This window comes from Aureobasidium melanogenum, assembly GCF_000721775.1.
Source record: "Aureobasidium melanogenum CBS 110374 unplaced genomic scaffold scaffold_15, whole genome shotgun sequence".
Lineage (NCBI taxonomy): Eukaryota > Fungi > Ascomycota > Dothideomycetes > Dothideales > Saccotheciaceae > Aureobasidium > Aureobasidium melanogenum.
Genome location: NW_024470067.1, coordinates 16,094 through 30,870, shown reverse-complemented (window position 1 = coordinate 30,870; position 14,777 = coordinate 16,094). Strand labels below are relative to the sequence as shown.

The 14,777-nt window shown below is 50.5% G+C and overlaps 7 protein-coding genes across 7 annotated transcripts; 5 read left to right on the top strand and 2 right to left on the bottom strand.

Moving 5' to 3' along the window:
* Positions 1 to 70: 70 nt before the first annotated feature.
* Positions 71 to 1,698, top strand: M437DRAFT_52201 (cytochrome P450 oxidoreductase; the record flags this gene model as incomplete). The annotated part of the gene is made up of 2 exons (XM_041022315.1): positions 71 to 1,059; positions 1,149 to 1,698. The coding sequence occupies 2 exons, from the start codon at positions 71 to 73 to the stop codon at positions 1,696 to 1,698; spliced, it is 1,539 nt and encodes a 512-aa protein (XP_040878294.1).
* Positions 1,699 to 1,803: 105 nt separating this feature from the next.
* On the bottom strand, positions 1,804 to 3,460 carry M437DRAFT_52198 (general substrate transporter; the record flags this gene model as incomplete). Its single annotated transcript, XM_041022313.1, has 2 exons — positions 1,804 to 3,243; positions 3,296 to 3,460. The coding sequence occupies 2 exons, from the start codon at positions 3,458 to 3,460 to the stop codon at positions 1,804 to 1,806; spliced, it is 1,605 nt and encodes a 534-aa protein (XP_040878293.1).
* Positions 3,461 to 4,100: 640 nt separating this feature from the next.
* On the top strand, positions 4,101 to 5,505 carry M437DRAFT_52148 (DUF89 domain protein; the record flags this gene model as incomplete). Its single annotated transcript, XM_041022307.1, has 2 exons — positions 4,101 to 4,333; positions 4,389 to 5,505. 2 exons carry the CDS (start codon positions 4,101 to 4,103, stop codon positions 5,503 to 5,505), a joined length of 1,350 nt encoding a protein of 449 aa, XP_040878292.1.
* Positions 5,506 to 5,774: 269 nt separating this feature from the next.
* M437DRAFT_15520 (uncharacterized protein) lies at positions 5,775 to 7,202 on the bottom strand (the record flags this gene model as incomplete). Its single annotated transcript, XM_041018816.1, has 4 exons — positions 5,775 to 6,322; positions 6,372 to 6,813; positions 6,934 to 7,127; positions 7,175 to 7,202. Coding segments are annotated over 4 exons (1,212 nt in total), but the record flags the coding sequence as incomplete, so codon positions are not given.
* A 695-nt stretch (positions 7,203 to 7,897) lies between these two features.
* Positions 7,898 to 9,335, top strand: M437DRAFT_52019 (UPF0075 family protein; the record flags this gene model as incomplete). Its single annotated transcript, XM_041022282.1, has 2 exons — positions 7,898 to 8,110; positions 8,163 to 9,335. The coding sequence occupies 2 exons, from the start codon at positions 7,898 to 7,900 to the stop codon at positions 9,333 to 9,335; spliced, it is 1,386 nt and encodes a 461-aa protein (XP_040878290.1).
* A 462-nt stretch (positions 9,336 to 9,797) lies between these two features.
* On the top strand, positions 9,798 to 11,603 carry M437DRAFT_76438 (uncharacterized protein; the record flags this gene model as incomplete). The annotated part of the gene is made up of 3 exons (XM_041026622.1): positions 9,798 to 9,824; positions 10,274 to 11,068; positions 11,160 to 11,603. 3 exons carry the CDS (start codon positions 9,798 to 9,800, stop codon positions 11,601 to 11,603), a joined length of 1,266 nt encoding a protein of 421 aa, XP_040878289.1.
* A 613-nt stretch (positions 11,604 to 12,216) lies between these two features.
* M437DRAFT_67229 (uncharacterized protein) lies at positions 12,217 to 14,632 on the top strand (the record flags this gene model as incomplete). Its single annotated transcript, XM_041024902.1, has 7 exons — positions 12,217 to 12,235; positions 12,336 to 12,423; positions 12,497 to 12,564; positions 12,597 to 12,766; positions 12,851 to 13,117; positions 13,283 to 13,902; positions 14,386 to 14,632. The coding sequence occupies 7 exons, from the start codon at positions 12,217 to 12,219 to the stop codon at positions 14,630 to 14,632; spliced, it is 1,479 nt and encodes a 492-aa protein (XP_040878288.1).
* Positions 14,633 to 14,777: the final 145 nt, after the last annotated feature.

Genomic DNA, 14,777 nt, shown 5'->3' with positions numbered 1-14,777 from the left:
AGTACCACCAAGACACGGTCACAGTGCGGTCAAGACCAGCTTCGTAACCCAATCTCTAATCACACATCACATGGTGCTCTTATCACTAATCGGGTCTGCATCTTTGACCTCGATAATCTTGGTTGGCTTGTGCTTTGGCGCAACGACTCTGGCCTTCTACCGTCTATTCAAACACCCTATTACCAAGATACCTGGCCCAACAATCTGCTGCTTGACTTCGTTATGGATGCACTATCACATATACATCGGCGACGAAGCCACTCGTATCACCGAACTACACAAGATCTACGGTCCGGTAGTTCGGGTCGCGCCAAATGAAGTCTGCATCGCGGACGGTGCCGCTATAGCACCGATATACGTCGAGAAGGGAGGCTTCCCGAAAGCAGAATGCTACCGCAACTTTGACATTGACGGTTTCGCATCCTTGTTCTCGGAAACATTCAAGCAGATACGCGCTCCCAAGGCCAAAAGTGTCATGCCCCTTTTCAGCACCACAAACATCAGGAAAAGTGAGCAGCTGTTGACCGCAGCGGTAGGACAATTTGTCGCAAGGCTGAGAAGAGAGCGATCCAAATCGATACTAGTCGATGGCAATGTCGATATACTGGTTCTCACACGTGGCCTGGCCATAGATGCTGTCAGTAGCTATCTGTTTGGGAAAAGCTACGGCGCATTGGATGAGGACGTGGAGCAACGTTCCGCCAAGTCAACTGATGGCAAATCGAACTTGAGTGCAGGTAAATTCGTCGACGCATTTGTGGGCGTGGGACGTTTCTTTTACTTGCCGAACTGGATCTTCCTCCTAACAGAGCTACTTTCTGAGAAACTGTATGGAACCCAAGAAACAGAGGAGAGCATGTCCAATGTGGATCGATTTGTCACAGGTGTTGTCAAAGAGGCACAGGCTGGTGATGGCAGTTTCCCGGGATGCATGCTACAAGCAGGTCTTACACCCAAGGAGGTCGCGGCCCAATGCAAAGACCTTCTGTTTGCTGGCACTGACTCTACCGGAATGAATCTCGCTACCTTCTGTTGGCAACTGGCCCGCAATCCTGACGTGTAAGTCTCCCAAACCCAAGACCTGATCCTTCGTTCTTTTTGAGATTCTTTCCATCAACCATTATCTTTGTAGGCTGAAAAGTCTGTAGGTACACGGTCTTGAGATCCGAAATCACGGACGCACATGCCAAAAATCCTTCTGGATTCGATCCAATGACTTTGCCATACCTACGTGCTTGTGTTCGCGAGGCACTACGTCTCAGCATGGCAAATCCAACCCGTCTTCCGCGGGTGGTTCCCTCACTAGGGTGGACATTTCACAGTGAGGGCCAAGCCCACCACTTCCCTGCAGGAACAATTGTCTCAGTGCAGATGCTCACTCTCCATCACAATCCTACAATCTTCAAAGATCCATACTCGTTCCGTCCGGAGCGCTGGTTGGATACGCCGAAAGAAGCGCTGCAGCTCATGTTACGAGACTTCATCCCTTTTGGGGCTGGCAGTCGTCAATGTATCGCGCGTAATTTGGCCACGCTCGAACTCACGCTGGCTGGTGAGGCTCTCATTGCTGATGGTGTGCTCGAGGGAGCGCGGGTGGTGCACGACAAACTGAATCTCATCGAGTGGTTCAATTCTCATGTGAAGGGAGATTCAATAATGTTAAATTGGCAACCTGATAACAGCAAGCAGTGCCTCTGAAGGTATTGTGGCTACGTGCAGATATTAGACGCAAAGTAACCGCGATCCGGTCATCGGCAGGATCACTACAAGTAAACAGAGAAGCTCATGTTAATCTGTCTTTCACTATAGAGGATCGCCCTTTTCAATATAGGTAGTGTAGACCTTCTCTTCTGTCGCAAGCTGTGAATGTAGCACGTCCATGCGAATGCTGAACTCTCTTTCCTCGTCCCATGTAAAAGGACTCTTGCTTGCAAACAAGAAGTCCATAGCTTCCAATGTTCGACCACAGGTCTCCGGCAGGAAGCAATACACAAGAGGAATGTAGCACAGCATAGCCGCGCCAAAAACGTAGTATGTTTTCTCTTGGATACCGGCAAACATGATTGGCACGAGTAACGAGCCACCTCCGTACCCTACAGCCCATCCGGCAACACCAAATGCATTACCTTTGGCTCGGACCCAGGTGGGAAAGATCTCCGTTGGGTAGATAAATGGAATAAGCAGCCATGAAGAGCTGAAGATGAGGACGTAGATGAATACAAATGAGGCTGCGGCAGTGCTGTACTGTTCCTTCTGCTCTGGGTGCTGGATGGCACCGCGATTGAGACCGCCGATGATGAACAGAATGATACTGAGGACGACGGCTCCCCAGTAGAGTGTTCGTCGACGGCCGACGCGATCTAGAGTTAACGCTGCGACGCCTGTTCCCAGAATGCCGACCATATTGTTCAATGCCGAAAGCCAGTTCGACTTCAGATCGTCGAAGCCAGCGTTGCGAAAGATGGTGCCAGAATAAACAACAACAGCGGCTATGCCCGTACCGTATTGCATGAGGACTTGGAGCCAGAAGGCAAGCTGGATGCGGCGGCCCAGATGAACGTCTCCAGACCCGATTCCGAAGAACATTTTGATATAGTTTGTGCTCTCGTGTTCTCTTTCCATCTCTACCACGGCTTGCATCTCCCTGAACTCTCTCTGGGCGTCTGGGTGCTCCGGATCACCATCTCCTCTCAACTTGGCAACGATCTCCATAGCTTCGTCTTCTCGACGCTCCTTCATAAGCCATCGTGGAGATTCTGGGATGAGTAATGTACCAATGATGAGTAAGAAGACGGGTATGAGCTGCGTGGCGAAGGTGAAGCGCCACCGAAATTGACCATTGGCGGCGTTGGAGAAGGATGTACCAAATCCGATCCAGGAAGCCAATGCAATGCCTGAGAAGTTTGCAAGGAACGTCAGAGCAATGACATGTCCTCTGTGTGAAGCTGAGGACAGTTCTGCGGTCCACGACGGAGCAATAGCCAGGATGAATGCTACGCCAATGCCGGCAACAACTCGGGCTACGAGCAGCATGGGCAGGTCGATCGCAGTAACTTGTAGTACAACACCTGCCAAGCACCAGAAGCATGCCATCTGCATGCCCTTGATTCGTCCGTACTTGTCAGAGAAGCCACCAGCGAAGAATCCTCCGAAGAGAGAACCAGCGTAATAAATTGAGACGATTCCGCCCTGCAGTGTAGGACGTGTGACCACTCCATCAGCAGTAGCAAATCGCATGCGATGCTTGATCTGATTAGCGAGCGTTAACACATAGAAATTGGGATCAGATACTTACAGCGAACTCGGGAGCCACAACCACAGCACCCATGACGCCTTGGCTCATACCCTCATATGAGATTGCGATTGCAGAAACGGCGATGATGAGGTTCAGAAGTCTTCGGCCAGAGAAACGACGCCAGTACTTGGTGCCTTTTGCCACGGTCGAATCTCGCTGAGGCATTGTAAGGTATTGCTGTCGGGCGCTAGATGTTGGGTGTTGAAAGTATAGAGAGAGACGATGGTATGGTAATATGGTATGGGCACGGTTTATCGCAGAGCCGACGATCATGCAGATTTAAGTACTAATCACCATATGGCAAACGCACACCCCACACCCTCCACCTACGACAGGAGACACTGTCGTGGAGAAGTCTGGGGTTGAACCGGGAACGAGAATCCTCGATCAGACATCACTCGACACGAGACGTACGATACAGTGAGGAGTCAATTTTGCTCTTGTCTGTTTCCGCTCGCGTGACTGTTCGCAGCTTGACCGTTAAAGTGTCGAGACGAATTCCCGTAAATGGTAAAACTCTCGCGTAAATGGGAGAATTCTCGAGGTAGGATACTCGTGCCGAACGAGCCAATCGTGCCGAACGAGATCCGACACGAGCCTTAGCAAGACCCCGAGCGCATTGATCATCCGCATCCGAGTTGCTGTTGGAACATGTCGTGCTGATGTATAACAATGTCTCCGAATCATCGCAGAAACAGGCAGGCTCGATAGCTTGACCTGCATTCCATTCAAAACAACCCGCAACTGCACATTTGCTCGCATACCAACCTGAATTTGCTCCTATCTCAGTGCATTCCCAGCAGCCATGCCTTCTGCAACATCGCCTTTCGAACCAGTCGCGGCAGTATGGACGTCCACTGAAGGATCAATGGCTCAGCAGACAGCCATTACACGTTGGCCGAACATCGTCCAAGGGATGATTGATGATGTCGAGAAGACAGCCGCTACCGCCGGGCCATTACAACAAGACACAGCCAGAACAATCGTCCTGTGCTTGTCCAAGATGAAAAACGAGATAGTAAAGGATCAGGCTATGAGGTAAAGTTCACCCAAAAATGAACAATCTGCTCTTCTATGACTAACTTCTTTGCAGCCCTTTAAATACTGCATATGGCCGTGATATCGGAGGCTTCAACACATTGCTTGCTGAGGGTCAAAACTATACTTGGCACGCTTCTCCGTGGCTGTTTGCCGAATGCTACATGTATCGAAGAGTTGCGACAATCTTCGCCGCCTCTTCCGACCCATTCTGGCAAAAGTATGATGTTTTCAAGCGACAAAAGGATGAGACCTTTGCGAAATCTCGAAATGCCGTCGAGGAACTAGCAATGCGCTACATCAACGTCACTGATAAAGTCGAATTCGCATCATCGCCCAATTGGACCGAGGAGGAGAAAATGCTTTTCCTCGAGATGACTCAAGTCGCCCTCTGGGGTAATGCGACAGATCTCTCTTTGCTTAGTAACCTCAGCCTTGACCAAATTCAAGGCCTGCAAGGTGCAGAGGCCATCTTGAAGAGTCGAAAAAATATTGTTGACGATGATACTGAGGATGTGTGGAAATACCTTTCCAGCACTCCAAGCGCAGACCGACGTATCGATATTGTTCTGGACAATGCCGGCTTCGAGTTTTTTACAGACGTCGTCTATGCTGCGTATCTCCTTCGATCGGGCATTGCTCAATGCATCAAGTTTCATGTGAAGGACATGCCTTGGTTTGTGAGTGACGCCACGCCGGACGATGTGGATTCACTGTTCCAGCACCTGGATAACCACGAGATCTTCCCTGACCGAAGGTATCTCGATCCACTAGTACGGCAACTTCGTGAGTACTTTGAGACTGGCAAGATGAGCATTCGACAACATCCGTTCTGGACCACGGCCCACTCTTTCCATGTCATGGAAACCGAAGGTGCTGGGATCTTCAGATCGCTGTGCTCTAGCTCGCTGGTAATCTTCAAGGGCGATCTCAACTATCGTAAGCTCACCCGAGATGGCTTGTGGCCTCACACAACCCCCTTTGCGGAAGCGATCGGGCCACTAGGCAAGGGCAGTGGGCTGAAAATCCTGGCTCTACGGACGAACAAAGCCGATGTCTGTGTGGGACTAGAGTCTGAGGAACACGTTGCGCGATTGGAGCATGAAGCACCAGGCAGTGCATGGGTTAGGAATGGCAAGTATGCTGTCATCTCTTTCAGCGACGGACGGTAGTAGACAGATTATGTAATTGACCATTCTTCCTTCAACGACGCAATTATCCAAGCTGTAGGCCACTTGTCTTTCTGTTCCATACGTTCGAGTATCTTGATAACGCCTTCCTGCTCGGTCCTATCAATCATCAAGGGTCCCCATATGAAGGCTGTGTGACACAGGGTAATTGAAGATGGAACTGTATCCGGCGCGTACCAGCAAGCACCGCAAAGAGCTCGGGCATGTTCAATGACTGCGGTGTCTGTCTGACTCATGCGTCTCTGGACACGCCTGATGGCAAACCGAGGAGCTGGCTTATAAATTAGGAGTAGCATGCAACAAAGAGAATAGAAGCCGAAAGCCATTAGATGCCAGTCAGCTACGAAGCGAATCTCGGGGAAAGGACAATCGTTTGTAGGTTCCGCACATTGCCAGATCGGATCGAACGTGTCAGGGCGTGTGTTTCGCCAGCTTTCGAGCGATATTGACAGTTCTTGCCACTTCAACATGCGAGCGCTCGGTTCGTTGGAGTCTTTACCGAAGCAGAAATGGACGACTGTTACGCAGATCCAGGTCATGCTGTTTGCCCAAGCCGTCTCAGATCTTAATCTACTTGATCCGTCCCATGAATGCGGCGTTGGCGAGAGCTCGTGGTGCAAATCAATGTTCGGTGGTTGCTGAAACACACAAGCGTTGTAAAGGCATTGACGCACATAGACCCAAAACGCGGCCTCGCGTAGGCCTGGACTCGTAGGATCGATGATATAACCTTGCGACTTGCTCAGTAAGGCTGAGGATCCCGAGAGGTGATGCTCAGCGTCAGTCCCTGTCTCATCGACTTGATGGTTTTAGTATATCACCATTTACCGTCATGGAAAGCAACCTACCATTCAGCTGCTCGAATACACGCAGTATCACAATGGCGCATAGAACCGCCGTGTCGTTAGCGATCTCTGCGGAGCTGAGCTCGACAATGAGCATACGAACGCATCGCTCGTGAGCTTCTCCCGCAGTGGATCGGTCTTGTAAATGGCTAGCAGCGTACGACACGACAGCTTGCAACAGGATTGGGTTTGTTGCAGCCAACTTTGGGATTTCAAGTGTCATCTGGCGCGAAGCATCCGTACAGTCGAGCCATCGGCCCAGATGCTGGGAAAAGTGGTGCATCAATCTTGCTTCATGGACCGTGAAGGGAGTAACTGTACTGACGCTCTGTACAGGGGATGCAAAGTGCTGTGGGGTAGAAATTGAGCAGGGTGACAGGCTCGATGGTGCGGTAAGGCTCGTTGATGACGGTTGAGCTACATGGTGATTATGGGAAGCGTGGGCCTCGTAAAAAGACTGTGTTCCAGCGGATAAGTGACTGTGAGATGATGTTGCAAACAAGACTCGCCTCCGAACAGAGGGGGAAAATCTGTCTGAGGAGCTGTCACAAACGCTTGCAGTCACGTCGTAAGGGGAACGAGTAGCGTCCTTCTCTGGCCGAGAGTCGGTCACGACCACCGGCTGCTCGTGGATGCTGCTTCTTTGTCTACGAGACGCTGTTGTCTGATACGATCGAATCTCTAGATTTTGATTCCCCTCTCGCCGACAGACCCGATCTCCTTTCTGGCATTGTGAGCAGATGGGCTGAAGTTCATCACCTGGGGTCGTCAGTGGATGAGCCAGTATCCAAAATAGGGCTCCCTACATTTGACGTGTCGCATGCGGCAGGTTAAGCTGTCGACTGCATGTCAGCACCAGTCGCCCATGGAGACAAGGCTCAAGCTCGAGCTCGAGCACCTGCAGTAGACGCACCATCCTGTCCTGGAACGAAGCTTCCTCATTATCAATCACCAAGTCAATGCACATCTTTGTCGAGACGAATAACGAGACGACCCCAGTGTCGAGACGAGGGTCAACAGATGGGGGGTCTTGCAAACTGAAGATGACGACGGACCTCCGAGGATCGAGCCGAGGGATATTCTTGAGCTGTGCCACATGCGACAATTCGTCACGACCATGTCCCCTTGGTCCCTTACCCCGCATTCTCCACCACACTAAACGACTAGCAACGGTACTGCAGAGATCAGGAGTCTCCCGTCAGACCTCAGCTTTAACCACGACAATCGACTTGGGTGTACCCAGCCGTTGCATTGCGGGTATAAACCAGTTGCAATGTCGACACGAAGCCCCACACTCTCGACACGAAACATTGCAGTTCAGAGCTACGGTAAATGAGCTGTAAGTCTTTCTCGGCAATCACCAGGGAAGTGCGCGTGTGATGGTCACTAACATGATGATTCACTCGGGGATGCCACAACATTGATAAACAAGGGAGGTCCGGCTGTCAATGAGTAGTCCCTAGGCAATATCACTCTTTCCTTTTGATCAGATCCACCACCGAACTTGCAGAATGGGTGCAGCTCCCAACATGACGAACGCCGAAGGCAGATATGAAGAGAACGGATGCACCAATGGCACCACGAACGGTGTCAGTGGTCTTCGTCAGAGTCGAGCAAATGGATTCCTGGACATTACCGTGCTTGGAATGAACAGCGGAACGGCAATGGATGGCATCGACTGCGCCTTAGTCCGCTATCGACAGTCATCTCCAAAGGCTGCTCTTCATATGGAGATTCTGCAGGTAGGACAACGCACCCAGATTTCAGCGCGGAGCAATCACTGACCATGCACAGTATGATGAGATGCCGGTACCCCAATGGATCAAGAAGCCCATTCTCCGTATGCTTCGCGAGACCAACACGACGCCTTCGTTGATGTCGCAACTCAACGTACAATTGGGTAAAATGTTTGGTCAGGCAGTGCTTGAATTTTGCGAGAAGTGGAACATCGACCGCAGCAGCATAGACCTGATCGGTTCGCATGGCCAAACGATCTGGCTTCTATCAATGCCAAAGGAGGGAGAGACCCAATCAGCCTTCTGTCTAGGCGAAGGAACAGTCATATCTGGCATCACGGGCATCACGACAGTCACAGATTTCAGGATGGCTGAGCAAGCGGTCGGCCGTCAAGGTGCACCTTTGGTAGCCCTCATCGATGGGTTGTTGCTTCACCATCCATCAAAGCTTCGAATCTGTCAGAACATCGGCGGCATCGCGAATCTCTGCATCATTCCGCCCGATTCTGAAGGTGGCGTCGATGCCATGATTGACTGGGACTGTGGACCAGGCAATATGTTCATCGACGCTGCGATGCGGTTCTTCACCGAAGGCGAAATGGAGTATGATCGTGATGGTGAGTGGGGTGCCCGAGGAACTGTGAACCAAGCCATTGTCGATCGATTCCTCGCGACAAATGAGTACTGCAACCACACACCTCCGAAGACCACCGGACGTGAGACTTTTGGCGACGGCGAAGCCCAGCAGCTGATCGACGAGTGTCTCGCACAAGGGATGACTAAGTACGACACGGTAGCGACAATCACACGGATCACCGGCCAGAACATCATCAAACAGTATCGAGCCTTCCCGCAATTGTTTTCCAGAGCGGACGACATCGACGAGATATACATGTGTGGTGGTGGTGCTAGGAACCCAAATATCATCAGCTACCTCAAAGAGCAGTTGCCGCATACGCAGATCAAGAAGCTTGACGAGACAGGCGTGCCTTCAGATGCCAAGGAGGCAGTCTCGTTCGCGCAGCAGGCACTGGAAGCTATACTCGGCCGTGCAGCTCTTGTACCAATCAACAGCGACACGCTGACACCAAACACGATCTCCGGAAAGATTGCCCCGGGACTGAAGTGGCGAGAGCTCATGGCGCAAGCGATTGCATTCGGTCATGGGAAGGAGCTGCCAACGGTCAAGGAGATGATTGTTGATAGCGCATATACCAAGTGGAAGCCTTGAGGCGAATATGTCTGACAGCTTTGAAAGAATATCAAAGAGTAATATATAGCTTAAGATTACTACTGGATTGTGTATGATATTATATTTACCTATTAAGAGATAGCCCCAGCAGATAAGACCACTACTGCTAATAAAGCTAGTCCTACCCTACTGTGCTAGATCTTTCTGCTTTCTATTAAACCTTACCCTTCGCTTAGACATGGCAAGCAATGTATTCGCGGCTAATTTGTACTGACTTCTACAGTGACACTCGGACAGTGTCCGACAACACCTGAACCCGGAATCTGGCTCGTTCGATGCGCAATCATTCCTGCGACTTCTTGTGGTTGCCTCTGCCACCAAAGACGCGGAGGAGAGCGCAGCGAACGCGCTCATCAAGATCGAGTATCGTCTCAAGTTGCCCAGCCAGCAACGACTCATCAGCTCGTCGCTTCTTCCTTCGTTTCTCGTAGGACTGCTCCGATGGGCCCCGGGTCACTAGACGATCTGGTCAGATTCTTGTCTGGCTTGTCTCCGCTCTGATCCTATTGATTTTGTTACTGGATGTGTTGATGAGATGAGCTTCCAAGAGTCGTTGTGTAAAATCTCAGAGTATGACTGTTCCAAATTGCTAATAGAACGATTCTCAATGCCGTACGATCAGGTCTTGTGCACGAAGAAGTGAGGATCGTGGTTATGTGGAAATTGGTCCCGAAATTACTCCGTGGGCAAAGGTGTCAGGCTGCCGCCTAGCTCACTTCGCTTGTCATGCCTCACAATCTCTGAGTCATTGGCTTGCACCATAGAGCTACATCCTCTCTGGCTATAAATGTCCAGACGGAGTCAACAGCTCGATCATATCACCAATGGCTTCCTCAACACCTCAGGAAATACTATGCCTTATCGCACACCACGCACGATCGGACAAGAAACTATGACCTTACGCCCTGGTCAACAAGTCTTGGCAGGCCGCTTTCGAGAGACAGATCTATTCATCAGTGGTCGTGCTTAGTCCATCCGATGCGACGACTATCAAAGTCAATGAATGCTCATGGACTAACCCCGGAGGGCCACAGCCTAGAAAGGGGCTTCCACTAGAGACCTTCATCAACATCACCAGCGGACCACGGGATTGGCAGCGAGCTCGGCGTACATATGTGCGTCAGATCCTCTATAGAGTCGCAGTCCCGTACTGGTTGGATGAATCTCGCGAGGAGGGTGACGGCTACACTTATGACAACGTTTGTCGGCGTGAGAACAATCAAGCATTCCCGGAAGGTGTTTGCTACTTATTCGAGCACCTTTCGAGTTGGAATAATCAGGCAATCTCTCTTCAGATAGCCTTACAGGCAGAAGATGCATCCACCGAAGAAGATAGTGGTGAGCCGGGGTCGATACACGTGCCCGGCACTGACGACATGATTGCTCCTTATCGTGCAGAGTTTCTGCCCGGATATTCTTTGCTGCGTACGTCATGCATCACATCACTGAAGTTTCCTGTGCTCGAGACTCCTGAAACGATGTGGTACGAGAGTTGCGCACTAGACGTGCCATGTGATGAAAACAAGATTTCCCTGCCTGCTTGCTTGAGCATCGCATCAGCGTGCAGCACTTTGAAAAACGTTCGGTTGGACCTCGAAGACGATATCCCTTCAGACGAGTTCAACATGCGTGCCATCAGGCAAACTGCGGCTGCCAAGGGTTTTCACCAGCTTCCACGAACCATCAAAGACATGACCTTGTGCTGCAGCTCGGTTTCATGGTTCAAGATCGACGAGTTCAGACGATTAAATGCAAGCCCTGAGCAAGACCCATCGGGCGCGGCTCTAAGACTTCTCCATGCAGCTACAACATCTGCATTTAGAGAGTCTAGAGGTTTTCGCAGAGCTCTTTTGCTCTAATGGACTGGGGTTACCAATTGAAGCACACTGGCCGTACCTTGAGACGCTTCAACTGAAGGACCAAGTCTCACCTTTTGGCGGCATGAAATTAGTGTACCCTGTAGGTCTGATCAGAGAGCGATATCTCGACCGTCTCTACACGAGCCTTGGTCACGCCGCGCAGAAGATGCCGAGCTTGAAGAGTGTTGTGCTCACACATTCTTCCCTTGACTACGAGCTTGAGCTGTCAGTTAAGAACGAGCGCTGGAACCTGAATATCTGTGTGATGGACACCTATCAGCCATCTCCTGAATTCCTTGCAGCTTGGAAAGTGCCCGGAGGAAGCTTACAACCTTGCATCAACAAATACTGGCGACAAGCTACATATCCATCTTGGCCGCCTTCCTGATTTGTCAAATCATGGATGGCAGTGCGCATGTCTCTGTGCGACAATGAGCATCTGGCACTTGAAGACTGAAAGCTTGCCTCTGTTCCTGTCTTTGCGCTCTTTGATAGCCGAGGAGAGGTTGAGGAGTAATAAGATGATCCACAGTCTAGCAAACACATGGCGATGCCGATGTATATCAACAAGGTGGCTTGGATCAGGCCGTATAGTATCCGGATACTTCATCACGGTAGGGAAAACGACGGGAGTAGCAGTAACAACCATCGCGTCGCTTCTCTAGTGAAGGAATGTATGCAACAATATAAAAAACTAGGTTTCATCCAAGGTATTGTATGAGTAATGCATGGAGCCGAAGATGGCGTCCCTCAGGGAGCATGCTGTCAAGATAATGCGTACTACAGCCCTTGACGCAGGAGAAAACTCTCAGAGTCACATTTCAATCGATTAGTACTTGGAACCAAGAAACACACTGCTCAAGCCTAGCAAATGCTCATCTTCCAGACACCACCCTAGCAAAATCTGTATCTGGGACTGAGGTCTCAGAGTTGGGGTATATAGACGTCAAAAAGGTGCAAAGGTGATCATCGCGATCAAAAGCGACTGCGATGCAATCTGTATGGGCACTACAGATCGAGGTACAGTCCTCCATGCTGGTCGCTGTTGTTGCACCTGGATCATCGTATGTCGCTTCGTCCCCATAACATTCGAAGTCAGTCTGGATACTGTACGTGACAGGCACAGCCGGCGCAGAGGGGGCTGGGCTTCCAGACTCGACGATGGCAGTATCTGTACCCGGAGATGTGGCCGCAGAGTCCGGATTTATGTATGTGAAAAAGTTGCAAGTGCCGGTACCGCTGATGAGGGACACTCCAACGCAGTCTTTATGGACACTGCAGACTAGGATACAATCGTCGATGTTTGCTGCCAAGGGCGCGTCATCGTATATCACAACGGACCCTTGATAGTATGTATCTGTCTGGATGCTGTACGTGACAGGCGCGGCAGAAGCGAGTGGGACTGAGGGCGTGGCAGAAGCGGCAGCGGTTGGTATCTCAGGTACGACAATGGCAGTATCTGTACCCGGGGCGGGCTCAGGGCCCGAATCGATAGATGTGAAAAAGCTGCATGATTCAGTGTCGCTCATGAACATCGCTCCAACACAATCTGTATGGGAACTGCAGATCGGGAGACAGTCGTTGATGTTTGTTGCTGTGGACAAGTCGTACCACGCGACGCTACCCTGATACCAGGTGTCGCGTTGGATGCTATACGTGGCGGGTGCGGCAGATTCTGTTGCTGCCGAAGTAGCAGATATAGTAACAATGGTCGATGTTGTAGATGATGAAGTAGAAGATGAACTGGTCGTCAGTAACGTCAAGTCTGCTGAGTATGCCGATGTCGTCGATGCTTCAGACAGAAACGTGGATGTCGTTGATGTCATCGATGTTGTGCCAGTTGTCCCCAACAAGCGAGTAGCGAACACAAAATCAGTGTTAGACGCCTCTGATAAGGGATATGTAGATGAGAGGAAATGGCAAGACCCCTTACTGACCCAAAAAGAGACGAACTTGCAATCTTCGTGGGCGCTGCAGACCAGGAGGCAGTCATCTAAGCAAGTCGCAGCGATCGGTTTCATGGACGCTGGAGATCCAATATATACAGTGTCATATTCTATGGCATAGTCGGTCTGCGTAGCCGAACAAGTCTCGGAGGAGGTGGGAGTGGATTTAGTGGTTGTGGTTGTGGCAGTGCTGGGTGCTGATGATATGCTTGTGGCTGTCTTTGAGTCGCTTCTTTCGGAACGTGTACTTGTGGCAGTAGGTAACGATACTGATGAGCTCGATGAGAGCAACACTGAACGTGACGAGGTTCCACTCAGTCTGGACGAAGATGAAGTACTCTGTCTGACGGGTTGCAAGGATGATGAGGATGATCGACTGTGCGAAGATGAGATTCTCAGAATCGAGGTAGTCGACGATTTGCTGCGGCTTTTGCTACTGCTGCTGCTTGATGATCCACGGCTCGAAGACGTTCTGGTGCTTGTCTTGGTCGAAGAACTCGTTTTGCTGACAAGTGTGGTTGCCGTCTTTGTCGAAGAGTGCCTAGAGCTGGTTTTCAGCGTCGAGGATTGCTTGTCACTTGATTCTGTGCTAGATGCTGAAGATCGGCTGCTAGAACGCAGCGTTGACTTGCTGTTTGATTTCGAAGACGAGGAAGGCTTGGCAACTGGCGTCTTCGACTTTGAAGATGTTCTTTTCGAAGAGGTAGAACTTGTCGAGGTGCTTTTCGAAGTCGGCACGAGGTTTGCCAAAATACAATTGCAAGCGTGTCGTACCGAAGGGTTGTTCTGTTTTGGAACGGGGCTATCCTTTCTAGGTCTACACAGAGCTATCAGCCTCAGATCATCATGAGTCGGAAGGGGACATCTGACATATATTTCCAGAACTGACAAAAGGCGACAGGATCCTTAAACTCATCCTTGATGAAAGCAGAAGCTGAAGAAGGACATCCAGCAGACACAAAACTTTGCATGTGTGCGGCTTGATAGATGGCATCTTTGGCTTGCGACCAAGTTCCAGATGGAGAAGCATTGATGATGCATTTGCATGCTCCTAAGAGTGCGTTTGGGCCGATGTTCGCGAGTGGTGAACGAGTTCTTCCACTATCGATCGAGATCAGTACCTGTGTCTCCTGCTGATGAAATACAGAAGGCTCAGATGCCAACTCACTCGCTAAGATACCAGGTACAAAAGTAGTTGGGATGTTGTACTTGTTGTTTAACCAGAGCGATGTCAGAAGAAACACACGCTCTCTGTTCCAAAACCAAAGCAGATGCCAAGGAGAACAAAGAGAGCAACGGTAACAGCAACTCAAGGAGACGCATATTTTCACAGGCAAGAGAATTCGGGAAGCTGGGTCAGAGTGTGGAAGATGAGTTCAGTGGACCACGGCATGAGTTATATCCACAACCTCATCTCATTACTTCGGGGCTGAATGGGAAAAGCGACGCTCCAAGAAAATCTCATTACTGATCCTTCGACAACGTTGTTCAGCTGACGGATAGTATACTCATTCACAGGCGTTCTAGGGTCTTGGCAGCGTCAAAATTGTGTTGACATGATGCTCGAAGGAATTCATGAGCTTCTTCATGGTCACAGACAGGGTTCGCAAAGTTGA